General features: G+C 47.3%; 1 protein-coding gene across 5 annotated transcripts; it reads left to right on the top strand.

The window, feature by feature from the left end:
• The first annotated feature begins 892 nt into the window (after positions 1-892).
• rhbdf1a (rhomboid 5 homolog 1a (Drosophila)) lies at positions 893-27567 on the top strand. Of its 5 annotated transcripts, none has more exons than XM_030088709.1 (19): positions 893-1315; positions 19177-19322; positions 19418-19557; positions 20075-20182; positions 21871-22084; positions 22228-22434; positions 22598-22720; positions 22803-22966; positions 23273-23524; positions 23634-23745; positions 23838-23912; positions 24017-24178; positions 24263-24363; positions 24537-24600; positions 24922-25016; positions 25105-25180; positions 25359-25459; positions 26367-26520; positions 26599-27567. In XM_030088709.1, the coding sequence occupies exons 2-19, from the start codon at positions 19206-19208 to the stop codon at positions 27016-27018; spliced, it is 2685 nt and encodes an 894-aa protein (XP_029944569.1). In that variant the 5' UTR covers positions 893-1315; positions 19177-19205; the 3' UTR covers positions 27019-27567. The 5 variants fall into 5 exon arrangements, with proteins under 5 accessions (XP_029944569.1, XP_029944572.1, XP_029944573.1 ...); XM_030088712.1 differs by having other exon boundaries at positions 894-1315; positions 19178-19322; positions 20078-20182; XM_030088711.1 differs by lacking the exon at positions 893-1315 and adding an exon at positions 14360-14381 and having other exon boundaries at positions 19178-19322.
• Positions 27568-27705: the final 138 nt, after the last annotated feature.

Raw genomic sequence — 27705 nt, 5'->3', positions numbered from 1 at the left:
TCACAAACACAGAAAAAGTCTGGTTATTGTAGTGTTCTTAACCTGAGTGAGAGTCTGTACAGAATGGAAATTTTCATACATCAATTAATTTGACAGATTGTTTCTGCGTGGCTTTGTTCTTGTTCCTCATATGGTAGCCATAAAAACGATCATATATGTTTTATCATAATCATCTTAAAATCCAAAACATTTTCCCTATCTTGAGAATTGCATTTTGCAAGTTTGCAAGGTAATGAAAATCTGAAAAGTGAATGTACAAATATGAGGAGATGAGTTTTTGTTACTATTTTATGTTTTGAACATCAAGTTACTAAAGACATGTGTAAATGAGTGTAAACAGTGCAAAATTATTCATCCACCAGGATACTAAATACACATTTTTAACAACTTGAAGGGTGCCCAACCATACTAAGCTCACACACATGCACTCAGTTCTCAGTCGGTTAATTTTGAATGTATTTAATTGTTTTCTATTTCCCACATGAAATATAAAGAGTAGTCATGATTACATGAATGGCTTTCTGTGGTGCGCACTGTAAAAGGAAACAGTTGAATGGACACTCCGGATGCTAAAATGACTCAAATATTCATATGAATACATAGATTTTTAAATGAATTAACGAGTACCATATATATAAAAGGATGAATATAACTTTCTGTCCTTCCTGGGGGAGTTTGTGCACTGTGAACTATTGCGCACAGCGCTGCTCCGTTCCTTTATAATTACGGGTTTATTATAAGGAACGGTGTCACGCATGTGCGTAAAGACGCCTCCCAGATATCTGTAGGCTGCTTGCGGTGGAGAGGGTTGAAGTGTTCAGTCCTCTGGATGGACCACGGAGAGATTATCGCTTAGTCACGGCCGATCTCCGGGGGAAGCAGCGCCTCCCTGCGTACGCGTCTATTGGCTGCGCTGCGCTCGTGGCTCTGCCTTCTCCTCAGACCGTCTTCAGTCCAGGGCGGGGCGGACTGACTCTCCACCAAACTGAATTAGCCTACAACCGGCTGACGAAAAAAAAAAAGAAAAAAAAAAAAAAACTTGCCCCGGGTCGGTCCATGGAGCAGTGTGGGAATGCTCCGTCCGTAGGAGGGAGGCTGCTGTGATCCGGAGTGACCGGACCGAACCGCTCCGGCTCCGGATCGCCTTCCAAACATCTGCGTCCTGGAGGGGGGGAGAGAGAGAAAAAAAAGACACAAGTGCGTTTATCCGCTGTCAGGATGATGTGACAGATCACTTTACCTGCCGCCCGCGGAAACATCTGTGAATCCGGATTCGCCCTCGCCGCTGGAGAGCCCCCGCGCCGGCTGCTGGAAGGTGAGTTGCGCGGTCGCGCCGTGCCCGTCTCCCGGGGTCGTCCATACGGAAGGCAGGCGGCGGGCGGTGGGAGCGCTTGCGCGTCGTGATCGAGGAAGGAACGAGCTCTTTACCCTCCTCGACTGAAGCCCCCTCACACTTAATTGATGTCCGTCGGGTCAGATTGAAGCCGCGCGGACTTTCCACAGTGAAAGCTGTCCTTTTAAAGTGCTCGCGCGGGGTGATTGTTCCTCCCTCCAGGGCCAGGCACCTGTTTAGAAAGTCTGTTCCCCATCCAGGAGATGTTGGAGTGGGATTAATGGAGTGTGAAATGAGCTTCATGTCCAAAGTAAGATGCCGGCTCAGGGGCTAAATTACTTTTTTTTTTTTTTAAATTTCCTTTTTAATTTTCCTGAACTTTTTGTGACATTCCCAGAATCCCACCAGAGCCACAATTTTCAACATCTGGCAGCGACATCACCTAATTGCAGTTTTGAACCTGAACGACAATGGAGCTGAGAGCTGAAATGGTGCAGCACATTCCATGTGAAGTCCCATCATGACCTCACTCATCTTTGTCATTTCCCTCCTCCTCCTCCTCCTCTTCTTCCTCCTACTGGTCATGATCAGCATCCTCCTCCTCAAGGGCAGCCATTTTTCTCACTTCATCATAAGTAACCACGAGATTCCACACTAAACTCTACACAGAAGATACTGACATTATGTGTTAAAAATGTTGTTGCAGTGTTGTTTCACTCTGTTTTCTTTTTAATTGTCGCACCGACACAGTTGTGACTCAACATCGCTCATGTGGGAGAAAGTCAAAAGGCTGCACATTCCACAATATTGTGCACACTTCACTGTCTACATCTGACTCATCGGTGGTCCGAAGCTCCCAGGATATGAGCGGCACCCTCTTCCAAAAAGTGGCGTCTTGTTGACATGGGAAAGGTTACGCTGCGCCGCCGTCCCACAATACCTGGGCAGACAGGAGTGAAACCGTAGACCTACTGTATTAGAAACTGCTGAGTTATTTTGGCAGACAGGACATAGGAGCACATGGCCCGGTTTGTGTGCCCAGTGTTCCTGAAACCTTATCACATGGCGCGAGAGGAGGAGGGGGGGGGATCGCTGTGGGTGATGTAATCCCACCGATAAAGCAGCCCCCCGATGTGTGATAGTGGCAGTCATTCCCCCTCCTCTGTATCGGCTCCAACTGGACCCCGGGGAGAGTATTCCTGATGTGTATGTTTGGATGTTTATGTGGGGATGTGATACCGGGTCCACCGTCCAGGCTGGTCTTTGTTGACTGGCTGGTATGTGAGTTTTTCAGAGTGCCACTGAAAAAGGGGGGGTGGGGGGGGGGGGGGCTGGGGGGGGGGCACGCCACGCCGTAGTCATGCCTGCATGACTCATGGCGCGGTATCTGTCTGTCTGTCTGTCTGTCAGTCTGGCCAAGTGCACAGTCCTGTACAACTGCTTCATGGTGTTGCCTTCAAATGAGCTCCAGATTTTATGCTCACTGGACGTGTTATCAAACTTCGCTCGCTGGCATTTTTCAGAAAAAAAAAAAAAAGTTTCCCACCCAACGAAAGGCGTGCACTGTTCAACAACCCCATGATGTTTTTCATAAAGTGGTCTTTAATCACTCCAAGCTGATGTTTCTACACGCAGGTCATGGCTGTTCAGCTCACAATGGGCTCTCTTTGTAGATCCGATTCTCTGTTGATGAGGCGGTTCAGTCAAGCACATCTACATTTCCTGGAAGAATCCCTCTCAAACCTGAAACCTCTTCCCGAACGTGGCCGTGAGTGCTGGTCTTTTGGGTCTGCCGGGACTCGGCTCCCCCCCGAGTTCAGACTGGACAGAAACGAGTGGGCTGAGCAGTTCCATGTGTGGAGCGTGCATGCTTTTCTAAATAACCTCGGGGTGTTTCGCCTTATGTGTCACATGTCAAAAACTTGTTCCTTTTCAACGTGCAGCCTGAAATGTACGTTTCTGAGCAGGTGAAACTGAAACCACGAATCCTTGCGGTTGCTATGGTAAATCAAAAGTGATAATTATAAACGGATGGAGTTCCTATTAATAGAATACAAGCTTGTTCAAACACAACTACACACGGATCACAACTGTTGGAGTCGTCTCTCCATCGGGAGGTTGCAGGTTCAATCCCCCATCTGTCCGCATACCAGCGTGTTCCTGAGCAGGACGCTGAACTTTGAAGTGCTCCCAATAAATAGATGGAGTGCCTCCATGGTGTGTGTGTGTGTGTGTGAATGTGCTGTATAAGTGAAATCCATTTACCGTCTCCTCGGGTTGCATCAGGAAATCAAACATGGGGATTATATAACATGCTGTGTTGACCACAGAGGAGGCAAGCCTCCACTAAATGAATATAATTTGTGTTATATGATGAGTCCGGCTCTGGGGTCACTGAGTGCCGGAGAGTGATCTCATCTCACTGCGGGTTGTGACGGACAGACACTCACATTTACAGCTACAGGCGATTCAGAGTCGCCACTTAACTTGAAATGCGTTTCTTTGAACTGTTGGAAGACGCTGGGGTACCTGGGGGAAAAAAAAAAAAAAAAAATCCACGTTTAGCCTGAACACAGAAAAGCTCAGCAGTTCCTGCTCGTTATGAGACCAGAGTACTAAACACTATACATCTTTTGCAGCCCGATTCGATTACATTCGATTCTTTTCATTCCATTAAACTCTATTAAGAAGCTTTTTTGCCCTTTTGTGAACTAAACTGCTCAGCTATGCAGCAATTTAAAGCAAAAAAAAACAACCAAACATTATTCCTGCGTTATTCCAAGGAGTGTGATCCTCCCTTTAAGATCGACCTTCCTCGTTGAAGGATTCATGTTTTGCATACTTTGCCTCAGACTGTTAGATCCCGGTCCATCCACACACCGTGTGCGCTCGGTGGGAAAACGGCCACAGCTGTGTGTTTTCTCCCAGGTTGATCTGCGAGCGTGGGGCACGCCAGCGGCACCTGGAGAGGTCAGATATGTCAACCGACTCGTTCTGCTGCCTGTGAGACAATACGCAGCCGTTCTCGCTAAATATATTGGTTACAACTGTTGAAAAAAATGGAGACATTATCTGAAGAGCGTGCGACAGCGAGAGATCCTGCAGTCTGCGTTTGATCCCGTCCCTCGCCGGCGCTCGCTCGGCTTGTGTCTTTGGCGACTTTGATGTGGTTTTGGATTTGACTAAGTTGTCAAGTAAGGAAAGCAATTCTTCCCGCATGTCAAATAACGTGGTATTTGTGGGGAAAAAAAAAGAAAAGAGCCGTTCTGCGGCTGTGGTGTCTGCTGCACAGATGAATTCAGAAATGTAATCCGATCCATCCTACCTGGCCGTCAGATGTTGAAACGAAATAACACGATCTGTTAGATGTGGCATTTCCTGCTTATGCAAATCAGCATCTTATGGCTGCTGCTTCGCCTGAAAGTGCATCGAACGGATAAAAAGTGCGTCTGATGTTGACGGATTGACTCCCGGCCGTTTCAGCCGATCGTCCCATGACACCTTGGCGCTCGCAGGATGCAGCGGCGGCCATGACGACGGAGCGGGCTGTGATGTAATGCTGTAACGGAGTCGCAGGGCTATTTCAGGTCTACCTCTAAGCCTCCAAGGCCTCCATCTGCCAGCATGCCACCCTGCCCTTCTCTCAGTCAGCACCTCATCTGTCATGAGCCGGCATTCACAGAATTTACTAGAAACCTCCGAAGCACGGATTTAGGAACGAAGTTGTGAGGCTCCGAGAATTGCAAAATTACACGTTCCTTTGGAATTGTATTCACAGCTATTTGCTTGAAGCTGGAATTAAGCTTCAGCAGGGATGAAAACATCTAATTTGAGATTGGCAGTTAGAGGATGTTTTTGGTCTCGTAGCTTGCGCTCCCGGTGACATTGTGTTTGAGGTTGGTTAACCTCAGGGCTCAAAGCTCAGTTTCAGGACTGTGGGAATATTGAGTGTTTTTTCCCAGAAGGGCGACCGTTTATAGACAAGTAGCAATGGCTTCTCGACCTTTGATCCCTTCCTCTTTAAGAATGAGGAGCTGTCAGAGGGCGTGCCTGCAGATAAACCAATAAATGTCTTTACCTGATGCCTCCAGACAGAAATCTATACAACAGGTATGCAGCAATTGCGAAAGTTTTAGCAGAGTAAACCCCCCTCCTTGACAGTTTTAAAGGCTCGATTCACACGAGATTGAGTTTCAGCAGTGCTACTTGATGGGCAACTCGTGAGACGCCAGTGCAGGTGACTGTTATTATTATAGTCCAATTTTCCATGTAGCTCTTTCAGTCAGCTTGTATAATGTCTGAAACCAGACATCGGAGCAGGTAATTCTAGTTCCATATTAATCGTTGAATCATTGCCGGTATCTGAAGCAGGTGTCTGTTTGCGAGTCTTTTATTTCAATTGAAATAAACTGAGGAGATAGGAGCCACTGCTGAAATGATTTTATTGGGACAGTGAGGTAATGTTTAGCTCACAACCCCATACGGCCAGACAGGTTGCCGGTAGCCAATGGGAGCCGCTCCCTGTGTTGTTTACACGGTTGTTTTTGGAATTAAAATACTCATCCACACGGAGAACTATAAACGATATAAACGAAGTTGGTTTATTATGGGTGATGCTCAACTCTAAAAATACCGGGTTCCAGGAGAACATGGACTGGGAGTCACGCTGCTCCGGAGGCCGCCATTGTTGTTATTGTACATCTACTTATGCAGAAGAGGTATTTCCTACGGCCATGGTGCAGAAAAATACAAAAAGTTGCATTTTCAGTTTGTTCAACGAGTTGAAACTGTTCCACTTTATTTAAACTGGCAGTTCTGCTTCGTAGCTGTTTACTTTCCCCTCGGCTCATTGTTGGGCCAGAAGGAACACCCTGACTGATACAGTACCCCGGCTCTGTCACGACGGCGGCGATGAGCGTGCTGTTTTAAATAGGCCGGCCCCCGCCGCCGCCCCCCCCCCCCTCTATCTTTGGCACGGCCGGCCGCCGTGCCCAGAGGCTGTGGATCCTCATTGTGTACCAGACCGCCTCGACTCAAGCCGACTGCTCCCTGAATGGAAGTGCAGACTCAGTTATATCTGGACAGCTTCAGCAGTCCCACCAACATCACATACCACGCACCACACACACTCCAGCACTATTCCCAGAAACCAGGGTGTGTTTTGGACTCTGCCGACTTCTCCTCTTTTACTGATTTTTTTCTTTTTTTTTTCTGGAAGAGGTGGTTTTTAGTCAGTGTGAATGCTCTTTTCTTTGGTTTGAGGCAGACAGTCGTGTTGTAATAGCGACTGACAAGTCGCCACTGAGTGCCAGAGGTGATTATTTTTGAGCAACAACTTTTATTATTATTTTCCCGGATGTTGTCAGTCACAGAGAACGACGGGGCATCAAGCCAAGCATTATTTGCGTGCCTGACAGTACCTGATCCCATAACTCTTAACTTGCCTTTTCTGCTTCCTTTCCCTCCACCGGTGCCAACTTTTCCTTCCACTTGCCAGCTTGTAACACCGTGTGCCAGGGAAAATGATGTAAAGGCTTTCATTTATGGGGCACACTTGATCACGCCCAGTTGTAGCGAAGGCACCGTGCTGGAAGCCTCGTTTGTGGCGACGAATATTCACTCAGAAAAAGAGGCAAAAAAAAAAAAAAAAGAACAGAAAGGCAAATCAGAAGTGATTTCTTCCAGGAGGCTGTTTGTGTTTGCGCTTGCACTGACATTTGTTTATTTTTATATTCCACTTCCCTCAGCCTGCTTTAATCAGACTCTCTGTCTCCGCGCTGCTGTCACCGTTTGTCACTTCTGCATTGGGAGTTTTCTCTGCTGATGCCGTCGCTCCATGAACTCAGCGCAGGAGCGCCTCAACGTGCGCTCCCTTCAGATGACCTGGAGGAAAAAGTGACTGTTGGTGGCAAACAAAAGGGTCTGTGTGTTTTCTTCAGTTACATCAGGAGTTGGGAGGCCTTCCTCTGGCGGGGCCCGGCGCTCCCAGAAGGCCTGCTCTGACCTTCCCGGTTTTCCTGTACTTTTGTCTGGAGTTTTCCACGGGTCTGCAGGCCGGGCTGCGTGCATTAACTCTTCCTTCTTCCTCTGCTTCATTCTTTAGCGTTAAAACTCTGGCTGTTCCCCCCGGGTGTTCCTTCGGTTTTCAATAAAATATACAAGAAATGTATTTCATTGGGTAGAAGATGCAGGAAGTCACCATGTCTTGAGGGTTCAGTTGAAGTCTTTGACCTCGGCTAAAAATGAAGAAAAACATGTTCGACGTGAATGCAGTGATGCTCACAGTCTGCTATGAGTATAAGTTCTTCAAATTAAATTAATTCTTGATCACGGTTACTAAAAAGTGGAGTTACTTTAACACCTAATACGGGAAATCAACTACTCACTTTTCCAAGTCACTGACCTCAGTTACTCACGTGCTTTCCGTTCATTATTCTTGAGCTCGGTCAATCTTTTTCCCTTTTTTTTCTGAGAGTACTGTGGTCAAACTTTACACAGAGTGAAACTGAGCTGAGGAATTATCAACCAGTCGGGTTTCAAGAAAAGTCTCCTTCAAAAACTCAAGCTACATAATGCCAGTATGAACCGTGTGTCGCTCCAACCACTCCTTTCTGAGAGACGCATCTTTGTACATTTTGTACTTTCTGAAAGCCTCGCTCGCCCGCGGAGCGTCGGTCACTGAAACGACACCAGCAGTGGTCGAGCGTCACATGTTTGACACAGAGACCCAAATCTCACAATTTTCTGAGTCATTGCTCCTCAATTCCCGCTTCCTGCCAGCTTGTCTTGTGACCCACATTTGCGGCTCGCCATAGTGACTGGAAGAGCATCGACTCGCCCACGGATTTCTCTCGTGGACTTGACGTCTCAGAAATGTCATCAGAGTCACTCCGTTGGTGGACGTGCATTTTTTTTTTCTTTTTTCTTTTTCACACCATTGTCGATGTGATAAGGCTGCGATGGATTTTTGTTCACTTACAGTCTGGCGGTGGAGCGAGAGAGCGTGCGCTGCAGATGTGAACGCTCTTATCTGCTTGTCATTACCCGGCAGACAAACTTTATAAGACCGGCTTTAATGACGGCTCCCTGCATGTCTCGCTTCTCTTTCATCTGCATGTTTTCCAGCACGACAGATGAAAGAGATTCAGATGCAGCAGCTTTTTTTTTTTTTTTTTTTAAACGACCTAGTTGTTGTCTGTGGAGCCAAATTGGCTTTTCCTTCATTCACAGCGGAGAACCTGAACGCTAACTCGGCCTCAGAGAAAAAAAAACAAAAAAAAAAACGTAATCCTGCATTCCGAACAGGAAGTCTGTGACACCGGCTGAGGTTCGGAGGCTGCTGAATTCGTGTTCCCTGGATCTCGGGCACATCTCTACGCTCACTTCGCCGCCCACGTGTCTGCGTACTGTAGTATTCCAAGCCTGTAGTGGTGATGATCATTATGTAGTGCTCTCGGCTGCTAAAGGTCTGCAAATCATCCAAAGAGGTAAAAGTAGCATGTGAAGGCTGTATGCATCTGAAGTGGTTTAATTCTATCTGCCAGTGCATTAAATAGACATGTTGGAAAAACATAAATAGACCTTGTTGTGATGGTTGAGTCACTCGATGCAAACATAGAAGACTGTTGAATGAGGATGATTTGTACTGCAGGCTAAATTAGTAGCGTGTTTATATAATTAAACACTCAGTTGAATTAATGTTTTTTTTTTCCTGAAAGTCAAGTGTCTCGATGCGTTTGTTTCGTTTCAGTTCAGGGACCACATGCTACCCAGTTTCACCAGACCTGTATAATATTGCCATAATAACCATGAAATTTAAACTTTAAATGTTTTCCTTGTTGTGGTGCAGAGTTTACATCATGAAAATGTCTGTTTTTTCACAATAGCAAAAAATCACTACCAGAAATTACTGCAATCCTGACATAAAGACAAATTTAATGATACATTCTTGTGTAAAATACAGTGAATTGTCCAAAAACGAGGGCGCTCTCTTTCATGCCAATACCTCAGCTCCAGTCTCAGGGTTGCATTTTGTTTGTGACTCACTGTTAACTTTGTAGAAAGAATAAAAATCAATGCTTTCTTTGAAGTTTTCATGATTTGCTTGGTGGCTTAGCAGGCTTCTTGGAGCCTCCTGTGAGCCGGTTTTGGCCCATGAGCCTTATGTTTGACACCCTAGTGTCTTTATGAATATTTGTTGTTACATAACTGACTGATCTACTTTCTTAGCATTCAGTTGGGGGAAAAAAAAATCGTTTCTCAGCACGACTTTTTACAGTTTAATTTGTGACAAGAAATTGTGATTAAAAAAGAACCAATTGGAAAGTCAAAACTAATCATTAATTTATTCTATACTTTATGTATATTAACTATGTATTAAAGATATATTAAAATGAAAAAGGCTTAGTGTAAAACTAATTGTGACAGTTGCAGACAATGTATATTTTAAAGTATCCAACCAATAGGAGGAAAGGTGTGTGTTCTTTCTTCTTTTTAATTCCTTTCAACCTCTACAAGTCTGACTGTAATATCTTGTGAAAAACATTAAAACATCCAACAAAGCATCAATCAGAGTTAATATAAACGTGACTTTTAACTGAGAATTATTCATTTTAGGAAAAGTCCGACATAATCCCTTCTTATGCAGTGAATTTCTCGGTCCACGCTTGTCTCAACAATTCAATTTCAGTGTTCTTTTGGACACCGAAAACTGATTCAGCCCAAGAACCTGACTCTGGAAAAGCCCTGTGTCATGAAGACTAGACGGCATTTATTCAGTCGTCCGCATGAGTCCATGCTAATGCGGCTAACTCCCATTGTCCCGCTAATGCGGGCCACACTTCATCTGCTCTCCTCAATAGACGTGTCAGCCTGGATGTCACACTCGGCCGAGATCTCACTATCTGGCTGCTCTCTGCAGGGCCCGAGTGGGCGGCGGGCCTGGCTCGGGCCGGGCGTGTTATTTTTGGCGCGCGGTGACGTCGGCCTCCCTCGTCGTCCCCCCGGGGGACGGGATGAGTATGTTTACGCGCGCGTTGTGTGGATGTGATCCTGTGCATGCGAGCAAAATGTATGTTGTTTCCGCGGTCGTGTGGACCGGACAAGGCGAATGCGGCGCGCTTCCTGCCTTCATTTGCTGGTGAACCCACCACCACCACCTCCACCACCACCACTCCGCCACCCCCCCCCCCCCCCCCTGCTCTGTATTTCCTTCCTCAGTAAAACAAGCAGTAACCTGACCTCCCCGTGCCGGTGGTCTCCCACAGAGGATGTGAAATGACAGAGTTGATGGGCTTCCCTTTCTGAGGTGCTTTTAATCCTGCTGGCGACTGATTAGTTCCAAACGACAACCTGAAACATCTGTGGCGGCGGCGTGAATGCTTTCTGCCGTGTTGCTCCTCTTCCACTGGGCTTTCCACACACCTCAGGGTTTTCTCTGCTAATCCATAATGGAGTTAACTCTTCTTGTGCCTAAGTCCAAGTCGTCTCTGCTGGGTTTTTTTTTTTTTGCTTCGTGTGCCATTCCCATTGACGAAGGAGTCAGAACTTTTGCCCGCTTCTACTTTTTTTTCGTACAGTCAGGCCGCACAATGACCTTTGTTGAGCCGGGTCCACATCGGGCCATACAATGAAGCCTTTTGTAGGCTTGATTCAGGCTGATATCAGGCTGGAAACTATTTAGATGAGGATCACATGTTGTTAGGGCACGCTGTGTCTGAGATTCTTCTCTTACTCACTTAACTAGAGAATGTCAAATCTCCTCGAGACAATGAGGCGTTTGTGTGTCGTCCAGCGTCTCATTTGGAAGGATGGGAATCGGTTAGAAAAGTGAATATCTTCACTTTTAATCATTAATCCTTGAAATGACGCTAATATGACAGAGATGTCTGCGATTCCCCGACTGCCTGGTTTGACCTTTGTTAAATTTGGAAAATTTTACAGCAAAAAAAAAAAAAGGATTTCAAAGACTTGGAGAAATTTGTCACATTCCTTTTGAAAACAGTTTAATGGAATTGTGATAATTTCATTCTTCTTTAAATTCAAACATAATCTTTACCTTTTTTTTTTTAATGTAATTGCTTAACATCTCTTTGACTTTATTAGTAGAATAAACTTCTTCATCATATGTTACAGCGCGGTTCCCTGAACGCCCCTCTGATAGAAACGACCCAATCTCTGAATTTGTTGGGACATTGCAGTGAAGCCAAACTCTGGCCTTTTTGACACATGCAGGTTGGAAAGTTTTCCTATAGATTAGCTCTTTTGTCCGTTTTGAAACATTTGCCTCTCTGATTTGGTCTTCTGAAGTGTCACAGTCATGTTGAATTTCATTAACTCCCCTCAACAGGTACTTTTTTCCCGTACTAGCACGTGCTCTCCATGCCGGAGTGCGAAGTTGTTTTTTGAGCTGGTGGGATTTTCCCACCCTGTAGCATCTAGAGCGATCTTCCTCGTCGGCTGCAGCTGGGGCTTGGGCGAGGTGATGATAAGCTTGTACAGCAAACAAACACTCCGGGTCGGGCAGCTGGAGTCTAAAACTAACTGCTTATCAGCCGCTAATGACACAGGGGTGAAGGCTGTTTCGCCCAGGCCGGCCTCAGCCCCGATCCCACAGAGGCGGCCGCAGAGCAAACACACAACTCTCTTGTTATTGTATAAAAACCATATCGAGCTGTCTTAGCCTGCGTGGTGTATAAATAGCCCACGGTGAGGGAGTTTTCACTGTCAGCTGCTTCCTGAAGATTAGAGGCACAAACACAGCTCCGACTCCAGACGCTGCGCAGATTTACTAAGTGAGCCTGATTCTTGGTTTTTTTTCTGTTTTGTTTTCTCTCCACCGAGGTGAAGCCAGACTCTGACTTTCTGCCTCTCCGAACAGAAAACACACTCATTAACAACACAACTGAAATGATTCCGGCCTTGCGGAGCTGACTGTACACCCACAGCAGCTCCAGCGTGTAAATAATTCACCTGTTGAGAAGAGTGAATAATTCAGGCGAATTAGCCAAACGCGTAATAATGTTTCATCTTCTGCTGAAAAAGAAGAGGGAGATACTCCGTATTGAGCCGGGTGATATTGTGTTTGTAAGCACGCGGAGATTAAAGTGATTATATAGGTTAGTTTTCTCTGCAGCCCGACACGTCTCACCTCTCCGGCTTATTGATTTCCTGTGCAGGATATTACTGCACACTGAAAGGCTGGGTCCTGCGCTGATAAAATAATGGAGCGAGGTTTTTTTAACCCCCCCCTCTTGTATTTTCCTGCCAATATATAAGCCTTTGTGAAGGCAGGGGAAAGACTGCGATGGCAGACAGATACACCGTTTCTGACGTTGAGAGACGCAATCATGTTTGGTTTTGTCAGAAACCAGACCGCCGCCCTGAGCTCTCCAGCAGGATGTTGTTGGGGTTTTTTTTTTTTTTTTTTTTTTTTTTTTTTTTTTCATCTCGGTCTACGGTTTCATCCAGACGTGCATTCGCAATTGAGTTCTATAAATACACCGCATGCACACAGCGTTGCCGTTAGCAGGGCATTTATAATTTTATAAAGCTATTCCTATCTCCGGCCCGCCGCCGTGTAATTTAGTAAACACTGTTATGACAGCGAGGGAGAGATGCAAATCTGTTCTTCCAGACTGAAATATGGCAAATAAACGCTGGAGTTTGAACATCTCTGAAAGAGATTCGAGAACTGTGAAAAGACACATTAAAAGGCTCGAGCCTCCCAACCCTCGGTCGTCCGTGCCCACCTTGCCCGTCCCAGCGGCCTCGCCCGCCCGCCCTCTGCGTCTGCCCCTCGGCGAGCCGTGACACTCGATCTCAGGGTCAGCTGCGACGGGTATTTCTGCCTTCTCTCTCTCTCTCTCTCTCTCTCTCTGTGTATTTTTTTTAATGTCGTAAGGGCCGGTTTGGTGTGACAGCCTGTCACATGTCACCAGGGTCAATTCGGATGACTGCAGCGTTTTTTTGCCGGTCCTCGGTTGAGCTTCGCTCTGCCGCTTGTGGCTGTTTTTTTTTTGCAGACTATTTTCTGTCATGTAAAGTAGAAAGGAGAGGCTCTCCATCTGAACTGTGCACCATCTTCAAGAGTAGAGTCACTTCGCCTTCGAAGCCGCTTCAGCGGCCAGAAAATAAGTGACACATTAATACGATCCAGTTACTGGTTATATCATACTTATACTTCTCTGTCCAAATCGACTTCCACAACTGGTGAAGTCACCTGGCAGCAGCGTCGCTTCTGCATTACGGCACGTTTATTTTTAGTGCCCGTCTCTTGTTCTCTGTTCCTGTTCGGCTCACCCAAAATGAAACTCCAGTAGCTTTGTAGTTTTGTCAGCTTCTTAATTCATCCCAGTCGGAGGCAAAGCGCGCTATATAAAGATCAAGAAGCCTCCTCCTGCAATTCATGTGCAGACGGGCCGCCTCAGACGCATGTGAGAGCTGCACAAGATGCTCGCCTGCAGTGGTTTTTAGGTGCAAATGTCTCGTGTGGATTGTGTCTGTTGGTGCGAGCTGCCCCCGCCCGTTTACTAGAATGACTGTACACTCATGAATTCTCACACACGGTTGTGAAATCCGTCCCATGAGAGCCCCGAGTTTCTGTGTGTTTAGGCTGATTCGTGTGTGTTGCAAGACACCAAAAAGTGTTTAGTAGTTAAGTATCCCAGTGAAAGAATAATCTGAGGAGAGCAACTGCTCAGATCGTGCGGTTTCCCTCCATTGTTCCCAGCGTTAAGCCTGGCCTCCAGCAAGGAGACGCACACGAGAAACAATGGATAGTAGGAGCGTTTATAGTGAATGACTAACGCAGAAAGAATGGGGAAAACCTAACATAACCTGTTTGTGACATCAAGTTTTCAGTTCGTCTGCAATCTAGTAATCGGCGTGGAACCTGCAGAGCATCAATCATCGCCGGTCTGAATACACAGAAAGGGTTTGGGTGGAAGAAGGTGCAACAATGAGAAGCAGCAGCGTCGCACAGGAAGGGAGGACTGGATGAAAGGAGGAATGGCGGCCCGGGGGCCAGGAAGCGCCGCAGCTCCGTAGAGTGAGGCGCCCTTATTTCTCACAGCCCCGCATTCATAAGGTCGTCCATCCTGCCCGCGCGCCGCTCCGTCCCGCGCCCTCTCTGCCGTCCGCCGGCTGTGGCCGGCCTCGGTGACACACCGCGCTGCCAGCCGCCCTGCCTCCTGTCGGGCAACGCGCAGCGGCAGAGCACACACAGTACCCGGAAACCAGCCAGCTCCTGTCCATAATGGTTAGGCTTCATGTGGTTTCCTGCTCTGCCGTTTTAGCTCGGTTTAACTTCAAACCAGAAATCCTGTGGAATGCGGCCATGGCAAGCGCTCCGATTATAAACAGCCCTGGACCCAGAAGGTTTCAGAAATATCTAAGAAATGCTTCATGTTGAAGTTATCTTTTCTGAAAATGCCTGATCAGGTACGTTCACACGCTCTGAGATTAGATATATCTTTGCAAGCAGTCCTTGCGTCTTCATGCTCTGTGATTGACTGAAGAATTTAAACAAAGCCGAACCAGAAACGGCAATGGATCCTACATGAAACAGGCTGCAGCCAGAATACTCTTTTATTTATGATGGATGCGAGACAGGAGGGCAACGCTCACTCGCCTGAAGACTGCTGCAAATATCTGATGCATAACAGCAGTTGATGAAAGCTGGCTTTGTTGTACACAGCGAATACAGTGAAACAGCAGCGCGTATCTTAGGGTGGAAATTTCATGTTAAAATTACAGAAACTGTAAAAAAAAATAAACTATCCATTTTTTTTTTTTTTTTTTTTGGGGGGGTGGGGGTCACACTTTGTTTTGAAACCAAATCAAATGCCTCAGTTTTTCTAGTTAATCTAAAATGTTCTGTATTTCTCAGAATCTCATGTTTTGAGGAGATAATGGTGAAAAGGGGAGTCTGGACTGTCCGTGTGATTTCTGCCAATGCCTTTCTTTCAGTTGTGTCCAAAGTGGCTTTCAGAGCTCCGTTCAGGGAGTTTGTCTTCCTTTTGACCTTAAGCCTCAGTCGTGTCTCTGCCTTCTGTTGTTATAAGCCTGCGTCCGTCCCCACATGACTGGAGACAATTTACCAGGAGCTTCTATTAAATGACGTCGGGGAAAAAAAAAAAAACAAAAAAACTTAATTTGGCTCCAGTTTGTATGCAGGACGCGGCGCTCTCGATGTCGGCTCGCCCAGACAGAAAAAGAGACGGGCGGTTATGGCTGTCAGTTCCAGTCATTACGGCCCGCTGGATGTCCCTGCACCTGGAGAGACGTCGGCTCGTCCTCTCTGTTCTGCTCGCCTGTCTGGCTTCTCCTGCTGCCTGATAACGCCGTCGAGAGGCAGCCTCAGTTAGGCCCCGGAATGGAAAACAATCCAAGCGCAGTTGTCACGGGTCTCGTGATTGAGTAGGAAGTGTGAGTTTCTTGCAGGGACCAAAGGAAGGCAGGAAGCCAGGGCCTGCACGGCGCTGTGCGAACCTCTGAATGTGGGTGTTTTCCCTCTTTTAGATACGAATCTCGAAGTCAAAACAAATCCCTTTGAGAAACTCGATTAAATTGCGGGTATTGTTGAGAATATGAGCCTCAAATCAGCGTCGGGAATGTAAACACTGTGGAAAACTCTTACACGCTCCAAATTGTTGCCATACTTAACCACAAAAGAACAACTTACCTTCAGAGTAAGATAAGACACTGTGGTGCCTGCTCCACGCAATAGAAGGAATGAGTAATTTAAATAATTTAGTCAAGAATGTAGTAAAGATATCGCTTCAAGGCTTATTTGCTGCTGTTGAATCTGTGCTGTGAACAGATGACATGCACCGTCAGGGAAGAGCGAACGCTCCACTCTGGCTTATCGCCAAAGCGGAGTTCAACTCCCCTGCCCCCCGAGGATATCTGCTTCGAGAAGACTTCCTGAGTGTGAAGCCCCGTCTTTCCCAGGAAGCGGCCTTGAGGCCGACTTGTAGCTCTTCACAAAAGAGGAGCGTGTCGGCGGCCGCGGCGCTCATCTCGCGTCGGAATCGGTGGCGGCGTGCCAGCCGCCCCGGCTCCACTCCTCCTCAGGCACGAGTCGCGGTCCCGTGCCAGTTCGGCTGCCATGTTGACTTTGGAGGTGGACAAGAGAGAGAGAGAGGGAGAGCGGGCGGGCGAGGCGGCCTGGCAGAGCGCTGGGCTTGGCCGGCGGAGGTTTGCCTTGGGTTGTGATCAGATCTTTCATCCCACTGATCAGCGGTCTAATGCAAACCATAACAATAGCAGTATTAACGCTGCATCGGCAGTTTCTGCTGGCGTCTCTTGAAGAACTGTAGGTTTTTATGTCCGTTTGGCACAATAAGCCTAGTGCCAGCCTTTATGGAGATGTTAATGGCTTTTGTTTCACTGTCAGCTGTCAGATTTTCCAGCTACCGTCTCAACTCATTTACATACTTTGAGCGTTTTTAGGGTTGCGTGTGTGGGTTTTAATTTGGACAGGAAACAGACAGGAGATATGAAGGAACTTTGAAACTGTAATTGTGTGCAAATCACTATCATTTATGCACAGACCACATGCAAATAAGGCCGGGACGAGTGGGAGACGGTAAGCAAGGAAACCTGCCTTAAGCAGGAGGGGAATGTTGTTGCAGGGACAATAAGAGTCGGTTTAGTTTGCAGCCCGTTTCTTCTCCCCCCCCACCCCTGTCGAAACAGCATTCGGGGCAAACAGAAAGCAGGAGGAGCCAAAGCTGAACAATCAAACGACATTATGCATGAAGGAAAATGAGCTTCTCTCTCCGACTGCTGATAGTTCAGTCCCAGTCTGTTCCCATCTGCAACCCTGAAGCTGTTTCTTCTGTCTCCTCGACGTTAGGGGCCCCGCTGTTCGAGCTAATGGCAAAAGTAATTAAGCATTGTGTATTCCAGCCCGGGGCAAGATAGCTGGAGCTGTGAGAGTCCTGCACGAGCTGAGATACTGGTGTTACAGTTGTACTCCTCTCATATAGGAGGCTGGGTCACCCGAGATGATGACTGAATAGTCTCTCTCTGTGGTTTTACAAGGCTGCTGAATATTTGTGACTTAAAAAACAGTGGTGTTTAACGTGTAATCTGTGTTACAGATGGTCCAATCTGACCCACAAGGTGTCAGTTTCCTATAGAAATAACTGCTGTTGTAATCTATTCCTCTACGTTTGCATTGTTTCCCTGATCAGTGGCGCAGCGGTGGAAGCGAGCCGCCTAATTGCTGGTGAATTAGCATTAGCATCAAAGGCGTTCTCCCAGGGTGAATGTGTGTTAACATGCATGCTGAAGGCTGCACAAATGGTTTGCCCCCAAAAAGAAACAGACTTTTGCCCAAATTAGTCTGAAGATAAAAGCTGTGATAGATTTAGGATCATTCAATAAATTAAGGCTCTGAGGACGTGGCTTTTGAACTTTTCTTGAGGACATTTATTCTGTATAAGATTGCGTTAAGAATCTTATAATATTAGATTTTCAGGTGTTTTCTTTCACCTTTTCAAGCTTAGTGAGGAGAAATGTAAGTAAATGTAGCCTTTTAAAGGATATGATGCTACTTTTTTCAGTGAAAAGGCCCTCATGGGTTCAGATATGACCGGTGGAAATGAAATGAATTGTACACCTCTGTCCTGAAGACGTGAGAGAAACACGAAACGCCAATATAGCAACCCGCTGTTGTGTCATAAACATCCCGTCTCGTTTCCCCGCTTCTTATCTCTCGACGCCTTCCACCGCCACAGATCCGTAATAAAGCAGCGATAGCGGTGCCTTCCTGTGAGCGTGTGGATCGAGGGACATCGGTCAGAGAGTGTGTTTGGATGTTACCACACAGGTGAGGTGACGACCAGCGGTGGAGGTTTTTCCTTCCCCCACTTCTGCTTGAGAGCCATCGACAGCACTTCCCCTCGTCACCCGGGCTCAAACAGAAGCCTGCGGTGCATTAAAGCAGCAATGCGAAGCAGATGTGGTCACTACGAGTCGTGCACTTTCTCAGGGCACTGGAGCGTAATAGGAGAAGTGAGGACGTGACCCTGCGCCGCCGCTGAAAGCTCCAGAAGCCTCTGATGTGACCGGGTTTGTGCTGACGATCCAGAAACGAAGGAAGCGCGCGGATAGAGGAGGGATTTTTAAAACACACTTTGCAGAAAGCTCTACGCTCAGTGAAAGTTTGCATTCCGATTCCTTTTTTTTTTTAAGCGTGCGAAGGTTCAGTTTTCCATGAGAATAAAACACAAATGACAGGAAGCAGAGCGGAGAGACGTGAGGTTAGACGGTGAGACAGTTAAAATGAGGGGCTGGTGATAACAAGGCTGCAGCTCCGTGCAGGCCGTCTGATGCCGAGCTTTACTGCGCGCCTCCTGTGGTCCGCAGGCCTCGTCATGGGAACGCGCACACAGTCATTAGTCTCCGATAGATGTCTGCTGCAGGCAGAGCTGCTTTTAGTCACAAAAGGGGGATTAAGTTTGTTTTAACTATAGAATTATGGGATTAAGGTTAAGACTACTAACTTCCTTACTCTCCAGCCCAAAGATTTATTGCTTTTTTCTTTTTTTTAACTGTGATCTATTTTAGTGAAGGAGTAAACAGCTGTAGACAATTCTCTGTGGTTTTCTCGTTACTGTCTAATGAACAGAAATATGTGAACGCCCATGTTGAACCAAATACGGCGTCCTCTGCACCCTCTTGCGAAATGATTTTGCAACATAAAATCATTGTGGCCCTCACTTCTGTTGCTTAAAAAAACTAAACAAACCATCCCCTTCCATCTTATATGTTGTGGCTTCATATTATTTTACAATCGTCTGACGATGCGATGTGTTTTGTTGTGTGTGTGTGCAGCTGGCAGGCCTGGGGTGGGACAGAGAACATGGCTGAACCACGGCGGGAAAGCACCAGCAGCCTGCAGAGGAAGAAGCCTCCGTGGCTCCGGCTGGACATTCCCACGGCTCAGATGTCGCTCGACGAGCCTCCCACTTTTGTCCAGGTGCCCCCCCCCCCCACCTCCACTCCCTTCTCAGTTTTTGCCACATTTGCCCCATTATGTTGTGTTTACACCGGTTTCACGCCTCCTCTCTGCAGCCGATGAAGAGGCAGGGCTTCCTGCGCAGCATCAGCATGCCCGTGGAGACGTCCCACCTCCAGTCTCCGCCCCGTGACCTGTTTGACACCCGGCGGCCCGTCTTACAGCGCCAGTCATCCATCACTCAGACCATTAAAAGGTAAAAGCAGCGAGAAAGCCTAGCAACGTAGGTGATCCTACACATCTCTAATAAACAACAAACTTTTACAAAAAGAGCTTTATTTTTATTTTTTCAGCATAGTGTGATTTACAGCTTGAGTTTTCAGATTATCAGATGTCTTGCTGTACATCTAAGATCTTAAATGAGAGCTGTGAGTGAAATGAAAGCTGCTGCCACACTGTCCAAAACAACCTTTACCTTTTGACTGCAGGGCATGCCTTTCCTTACCTGTTCTCAAATGCACTGCCTCTACCTGATTAACGCCCTGATGTGATTCTCCCTGGTAATGGTCCTCCTAATATTTCCACCCCTCGGTGAAGAACCTTACCTAACAGCGTGCTTTGCTTTCTCTCCGTCTGCACGACGGCTCCGGCACCGTCCAGCCGCACTTTACCTTTTCACTGCCTCCTGTTGTCTTCTCTCTCTCTCTTTTTTCCTCCTTCGCTCCCCCCTGTCCCTTCTCGCCACCTCCTGGCCCGGCTCTGCCCGGCCGCAGCAGCAGGAGGGTTCACTTTGAGAGGATTAACACGGTGCCCATAAAGGGGCAGCGGGCTGCGCGGCGCAGCACCCGGAAGCACCACTCGCTCTCCAGAACTCTGCTCAGGTAGGACAGGAGGTGCTGCCGGAGGCTGCCGGGGGTTAGGGCCCGGATGAAGGTCAGATGTGTGCTGAATTATTTATTCCGCCTGATTATGGATGACTTGACTGAGTACTCATGTTATGCTCGGTTGACCAAGGAAATATTTTTAGAAAGCCTTTTTTGCTTGGTCCACAAAAACAAAAAAATTCCTTCTCATACTGAAATGCCGAAGCAAACACAACAGTAAGTTCATCTAAGGGCTTGTTCTGTGTGGATTCTGCGTGTTCTTCTTGTGTTTGTACGAATTTGATCATTTTTTTGAGGTTTAATTGATAACTTTGAGAAACATTCATATCTTTATCGTTAAATTGATATACTACCACAAAAAAAAAAAAGTGCTAACCACTGCACTGCTTCACCGTGTGTCTCTAATATCACTGTATTACACTGAGTTTTTTTCTCCTCTCTCTGGAATAAAAAACGAGTTCCCACAGCTTTCATTCTGTCCTTAGTCACCTCAGAACTGGAGGAGAAGCTTTTCCCAGCACACAGTCGGTGATGCTCTGCAGGCTGATATTCTATACATTATGATTAAGATTATCAGGTTAATGCTGGTCAGAAGAATTAGAATTACCTTGTTATTTCTGAAAAACAGACTCAGAAGGTTTTAATTAAGCTTTCTAGACGTCTCATTTTGGTTGATATAACTCGTTCTTTACAATGTTTTTCATTCATTGTAGTCTTAGATTTTTTTTTAATCGTCATTCAATTATCTGAAAAAATAATGTCTCATTACAAGTTTTAGAGGATTTTTCTGCCACTCAGTCATCGGCTGGTCTGTCGTGTCATTTCCATGAAGGGGATTTTAATGAGTCATATAAGGAACTGAAACTAAAAGCTGTGAATCGCCTGCCGCAAATGTGGCTTCGTTAACAGTTACAGTCATGTAGGAGAAGTCACTTCTCTCTCCGCTCGCTTTCGGCCGCCAGATCTGATGTCGGCTGGCTGCGATTAGATAAAACTGGACCGTGACGCCGTTCAACCGCGCAGTGAAGTCACAAACACATTTTTTTAAAGAACAGTGGCCAGAAAAAAAAAAACCTTATAACATCCCGAAAACGTCTGAGAGGAGGTTGCGGTGAACGCACCGAGCTGAACTTCACTCTGCAGCTGGTAATTAGTGCCGAAACAACGAGCAGGCCCGAACTCTCCTTTGAAGAATGTTTCCATTTCCATTTCCTGGCCTCAGGGGCCAGCAGCACTGTTTTCTCTGGTGCTTATTAGGCTTGAACCTCAACACGGTGATTGCATGTATGTACATCAAGGTTAGGTGAAATGCACAAATAAAACTAGAAATAAACGCCACTCACGTTGTCTGCGGCGGTTTGGGTTTTCTGGCGTCAGTTCAGTAATCCTCCTCGTATTTCCTCATTCTAAATATCTTGACTGTGAGAGTGCAGTAGTGTAGTGCTTGGACGTGAACATGCCGAGGCTTGTTCCCGTCCCAGTGCCCGTTACGTGCTCTATCTAGGGTTCTGTTTTACATCCCGGGAAGCGCCGTCTTATCAGTGTCTCACATGTTTGCCGACACACTCCTCCATAAACAGGGGGCCTTTTGCAAAGGGCCGTCAGTGAGTAGCTGTTTGCCTAGGTGGATGCATTTAATCTGTCTCGGAGGAATAAGACTGAGCGTTCGATGTGTGTGGCGTCAGGGGAACGGCGGACTGGTTTGGGGTCAGCAAGGATGGCGACGCCACCCAGAAATGGCAGAGGAAAAGTCTGCGGCACTGCAGCCTGCGCTACGGGAAGCTGAAGCCGCAGGTGCTCCGAGAGATGGACCTACCCAGCCAGGACAACATCTCCTTAACCAGCACCGAGACCCCGCCTCCCCTCTACGTCCCTTCCTCCCAGCATGGCATGCAGAAGGTACTCCACAATGATTCTAAGAAAATAAGTGATTTTTCTGATTTTGAACTGATCCCTGGTGAATTATGTCTTGAATATTTTGTCTCATTAACTCATGTAACCCCCCCCCCCCCCCCCCCCCCCCCCCCCCCCCCGCTCTCCAGATCGTGGACCCACTGGCACGAGGGCGAGCGTTTCGCATGGTGGAGGAGGTGGACGGCTACAGCGTGCCTCAGACCCCCATCACCCCCGGAGCTGCCTCCATTTGCTCCTTCACCAGCTCCCGCTCAGGTCTCAACAGACTGCCTCGCCGACGCAAGAGAGAGTCCGTGGCCAAAATGAGCTTCAGGGCCGCAGCTGCACTGGTCAAGGTGAGAGAGGGGGAAGGACGAAACGCTGTTCTTGAACTTTCCCCCCCCCCAGTGGCTCATTGAATTAAGTCTGGGTTGTTCATGGAAGGAGCTGTATGGATAGTTTTTGGTATCTGTAAAGGTGATCTGTAAATGCACGTGTGTGTGTGTGTGTTTTCGTCAGGGACGCTCGCTACGGGAGAGCACACTAAGACGGGCACAGAGACGAAGCTTCACCCCGGCCAGCTTCATGGAGGAGGACGTGGTAGACTTCCCCGATGAGCTGGACACATCTTTCTTTGCCAGAGTAAGAAAGAACAACACAGATCAGTCATTTCCTTCAAATCCCAGCTCTTTGCTGTACCGCGATGCCACAATTTTCCTTCCAGGATATCCTGATGCACGAGGAACTGTCCACGTACACGGACGAGGTATTCGAGTCTCCGTCTGAGGCGGCCTTGAAGGAGGCGGAGCCCGGCGACAAGAAGGATGAGACGGAGCTGACAGGCAGTGCCCTAGATAAGACGGAGCTGGAGAGGACTCACCTCATGCTGTGAGTGGCAGTGGGAGCCGCCGGGGCCGTGCTGATACCGGCGTTTCTTCTTAAAATCCCTTAATGCTGATGCTTTGCGCCGGACAGCAGTTTTGGCATGAGGGAAGCAAAAAAAAGAAAAAAAAAATGTGATGCTGACAGTAAGGTTGGATAAATAAATAATTTACAGTGCATTTCCTCATAAGACCCTTGTTGCCGAAATAATCCTTCAGGACATTAGTTGCATAAATAAATTCAGTAGTAAACTAAGTATTAAAATTATGAGGATATGCATAGAGTGGTGATTTTCCTTCTCCTGCGTCGCAGGCCTCTGGAGCGAGGCTGGCGTAAAGCCAAAGAAGGGACTCCGGGACCGCCCAAGGTGCCCCTGCGGCAGGAGGTGGTGAGCGTGAACGGGCAGCGGCGCGGCCAGCGCATCGTCGTTCCCGTCAAGAAGCTTTTCGCCCGGGAGAAGAGGCCCTACGGGCTGGGCATGGTGGGGAAGCTGACCAACCGCACCTACCGCAAGCGCATCGACAGCTACGTCAAGAGGCAGATAGAGGATATGGATGACCACAGGTGCTGCACCCACACTTTCCCATTACTTCCTTTATAGTGTCTGACACTGATGGATGGTGAGTGGGGAGGTTCTCTTTTGTCCTAATTACTTGTTTTCTGTCTCCTCCAGGCCTTTTTTTACATACTGGATCACCTTTGTCCATCTGCTCATCACTATCTTGGCTGTGTGCATCTACGGTATCGCGCCGGTGGGCTTCTCCCAGCATGAGACGGTTGATTCTGTGAGTCCCCGTTCAGAGCTTTTGAGGATGTGGAATCTCCTTTTAGCGCTCTTGATGTTGTTTTTTTTCGTTTGGGGTTTTCTCTGACTCAGGTTTTAAGAAACAAAGGTGTGTATGAAAATGTCAAGTTCGTACAGCAGGAGAACTTCTGGATCGGGCCCAGTTCGGTAAGCACTTTAAGCTTCAGTTTTATGTGTGTGAGTGTGTTGTTTTTATTTTTAGTAATACAAAAATGTTTGGTTTTTGCACCTCTTGTCTTCTCCACTTTTAGGAAGCCCTGATCCATTTGGGGGCCAAATATTCTCCATGCATGCGGCAAGACAAGCAGGTGCATGATCTTATCAGGGAAAAGAGAGCGATCGAACGCAACTCTGCCTGCTGCGTGCGCAACGATCGCTCAGGCTGCGTCCAGACCTCAGAGGAGGAGTGCTCGGTGTGTAAACAAACCGACCCCTGCAGTTTGAACCGCCCGGCCTCTGTAACGCCTGCAGCCCTGACCCTGTCTGTCTGTATCCAGAGCACTCTCGCCGTTTGGGTGAAGTGGCCGAGGCACTCCAGCACCCCTCAGCTAAATGAAAAAGACCGACAGTACGGCTCGGTGTGCCACCAGGATCCCAGGTAGGACACGCTCACTGAGCCTGCACATTTTGAAATGTAACAGTTTTTTACCTTTGTTTGATTTCTGGTTATAGTGTCCCTACTTCATGCAGCAACAGTTACTTTTATCAAAGCTTGCAAAGCTGATTATAACGGATGATATGTTGGGTTTTTTTCTCTCTGTGTGCTTGCAGGATATGTTTAGAGCCCGCCTCGGTGTCACCTCATGAGTGGCCGGATGATATCACGAAGTGGCCAGTGAGTATGTCTAATGCTGCGGAGGCTGAAATGTTAAATCACCCACATATGAGCTTGAATTAACACATCTGATGCTTCTAAAGCGGCGCAATACCTGCAGAAATGTGTCCTTCAGTGACATATTTTCATGTTATTTCTAAATTCATTTCACCCATTTCCATCATGTTCTTTATTTTTTCAGTGATATGCTTTTTCTCTATTACCATTTAAATAAAATCTGGCACATTTGGAGCTTGTTTGACTCCACACTTATCTCAGAGAGTGATTAGAAACGTCACACTGAGCTCTTCGATCTGATGTCTTCTCTGTGCTTTTTTTCAGATTTGTACAAGGTACAACACAGGGAACCATACCAACCTGCCTCATATAGACTGTACCATCACGGGCCGACCCTGCTGCATCGGAACCAAGGGGAGGTGAGACGGATATATAAAACGCAGCAATCCATACTAGAGACACATCAGCTGTTTATTTACTTCTTAACCACTATTTGCTCTCTTTAAGGTGTGAAATCACGTCCCGGGAATATTGTGACTTCATGATGGGCTACTTTCACGAGGAGGCGACTCTTTGTTCGCAAGTAAGCAGCTGCGAATTTTACTCACACACACCTGCAACGTAATGCGTTCTCTGGATTTTTAACCATCACTGCTGAATACTTATGAGGCTCATTCAGTTTTGAGTCTGAGACCCGTTACTGCCTTGGTCGTCTGATATGTTCCCCCTTGTCTTGATTTGCGTCCTCTGACCCTCCCCAGGTTCACTGCATGGACGACGTCTGTGGACTGCTGCCTTTCCTCAACCCCGAGATCCCAGATCAGTTCTACCGGCTGTGGCTCTCACTTTTCCTGCATGCTGGGTGAGTCAGGAGCGTTCAGAATTACCAAAAGGGAGACCGCCGTTTAATCTGAGTTCCACCTGGCAAAATAACCAGACACAAACGAGCGTGGGCGCGTTTTACTGCACTGTCGAGAAGTTACTTTGGGGAGTTTCCTGGCAGGTTTGTGAGGCTTTTTTAAAACGGGCTTGATGTGCATAAAGATATTACCAAGCAAACTGTCCAATTAGAGGGCGAGGTTGGCTCGAGAGAGGGACGCTTTAGCCAGCAGGGTCTGCCTACCAAACCGTCCGAGCCCAAATGAAAGCTCTTTGCAGAGTCTGATTCAGGACCAAACGGTGATAAAGAAAATGATTAAAAGATCAAAATCAGTTAGGTTTATTGGACACATGCACGAGGAAATTGGCTTTGGGTTATCGGTGTGTGTGTATGTGTGTGTGTGTGTGTGTGTGTGTGTGTGCTCTCATCACAACAAAACAAACTGTAAGACGGATGAAACCAGGCTGGATGGACAGATAGAAACGATAAATATTAGACTAAACTAACTAAAGACGTAGAAACACAGAGTTGTGTTAAAAACGGACTTGCTGCCGTTCGACCTGTCAGTCAGCAGAAAGCCGACCCGCCGGTGAAGAGGAGCGGGGCCTCCTCTTCGCGCTGTCTGCTATCTCTCTGGTGGGTAATTAAACAAAGTGCCCTCACCGCACAAACTCATTAAGCTGCACCCAGATAGAATCTGATTGTGTTGTTGAGCAAAGTCGTTCCCGCTCGGCTGTGGAGGGTTTTGTGTGCGCAGAGGGATAATCTTCTCAACACGTGTGGCTTTTCACACACACACACACACACACACACACACACACACACACACACACACACACACATACAGCTTGCACCCACTTGAAGCCTTTGTCTGTGTCTCCCCTCCCAGAATCCTTCACTGTCTGGTGTCGGTGGCTTTCCAGATGACCATCCTGAGGGACCTGGAGAAGCTGGCAGGCTGGCTGCGCATTTCCATCATTTACATCCTCAGCGGCATCACCGGCAACCTGGCTTCGGCCATCTTTCTGCCCTACAGAGCAGAGGTGACCGCCCGTTGAGAAACTCACACATCCAACACTTTCCAGTGTTTCTGAGCCTCTCGGTGTGTTTTCTTGTGCCAGGTGGGTCCGGCCGGCTGTCAGTTCGGGATCCTGGCCTGCTTGTTTGTGGAGCTGTTTCAGAGCTGGCAGATCCTGGCGCAGCCCTGGAGAGCCTTCACCAAGCTGCTGTGTGTGGTGCTCTTCCTCTTCGCCTTCGGGCTGCTGCCCTGGATCGACAATTTCGCCCACATCTGCGGCTTCATATCCGGCTTCTTCCTGTCGTTCGCCTTCCTGCCCTACATCAGCTTCGGCCGCATGGACCTGTACCGCAAACGCTGCCAGATCATCGTCTTCCTGCTGGTGTTTGTCGGGCTGTTCTCGGGCCTGGTGGTGCTCTTCTACGTCTACCCCATCAAGTGCGAGTGGTGCGAGCTGCTCACCTGCATCCCCTTCACGGACAAGTTCTGCGAGAAGTACGACCTCAACGCTCACCTCCACTGAGGTCAGGCCGAAGAGACGTGGACTGGCTTCTCCTCTCTCTGTGACTATACGGTTGTGTGTGTGTTTTCTGTTTTTTTTTTTTTTTTTACTCTGTCGATATGAATATGTGTACCACTCCTCATAAGAACATCCTTTAATTCACCCGAAGTCCTTGTCACTCCTTCACTGTCCAGTGAAACGAAGCTACGGCGCATCTGAAGCTCGTCAAAGCGCCCAGAGAAGCCAGTGCTGGTACAACGAGAAGGATTCTTCTTACACTCACACTCCAGACATAGGTTTTATTATTATCATTGTTATTCAGGCAACCTCATACAGAAGCAGGGACAATAAAAAAAAAATCAGATATTGATGCCTTTGGTGCCTTGTTGATAAATGTACCAACTACTGCCATATTTTTGTTACAGTATGCTGAGCACTCGAATGTTTTCTTTAATTTGTTTTATTGCTTCTCGAGAAGTGATCGATGTTTTGAACACGGTAGTGTTTTAGCTACCTGTCTACTCACATGTAACTGAAAACAAGAGTAAAAAGATTAAAAAAAAAAAAAATCCCCAAAAAATGAGAGTGTCTGATGCTTCTTGTCGGCTGTAAGAAAAAGTGTACTTTATGAAGACAGAAAAACCTGAGTAGACAGAAAAGTGTTTTTTTGCTGATTGTATGATCAGTGTGTTCAACTTACACAGGATA

This window comes from Salarias fasciatus, chromosome 4, assembly GCF_902148845.1.
Source record: "Salarias fasciatus chromosome 4, fSalaFa1.1, whole genome shotgun sequence".
Lineage (NCBI taxonomy): Eukaryota > Metazoa > Chordata > Actinopteri > Blenniiformes > Blenniidae > Salarias > Salarias fasciatus.
The sequence above is the reverse complement of the archived record's forward strand: the minus strand, read 5'-3'. Positions and strand labels throughout refer to the sequence as shown.

Excerpts from the sequence above, each read along its gene's own strand:
- rhbdf1a (XM_030088709.1), top strand. The coding sequence starts at position 19,206 with ATGGCTGAACCACGGCGGGAAAGCACCAGCAGCCTGCAGAGGAAGAAG. Across the intron at positions 22,967-23,272 it reads GAGAGGACTCACCTCATGCT|GCCTCTGGAGCGAGGCTGGC; the intron begins GTGAGTGGCAGT and ends CCTGCGTCGCAG. Across the intron at positions 23,746-23,837 it reads AGCATGAGACGGTTGATTCT|GTTTTAAGAAACAAAGGTGT; the intron begins GTGAGTCCCCGT and ends TCTCTGACTCAG.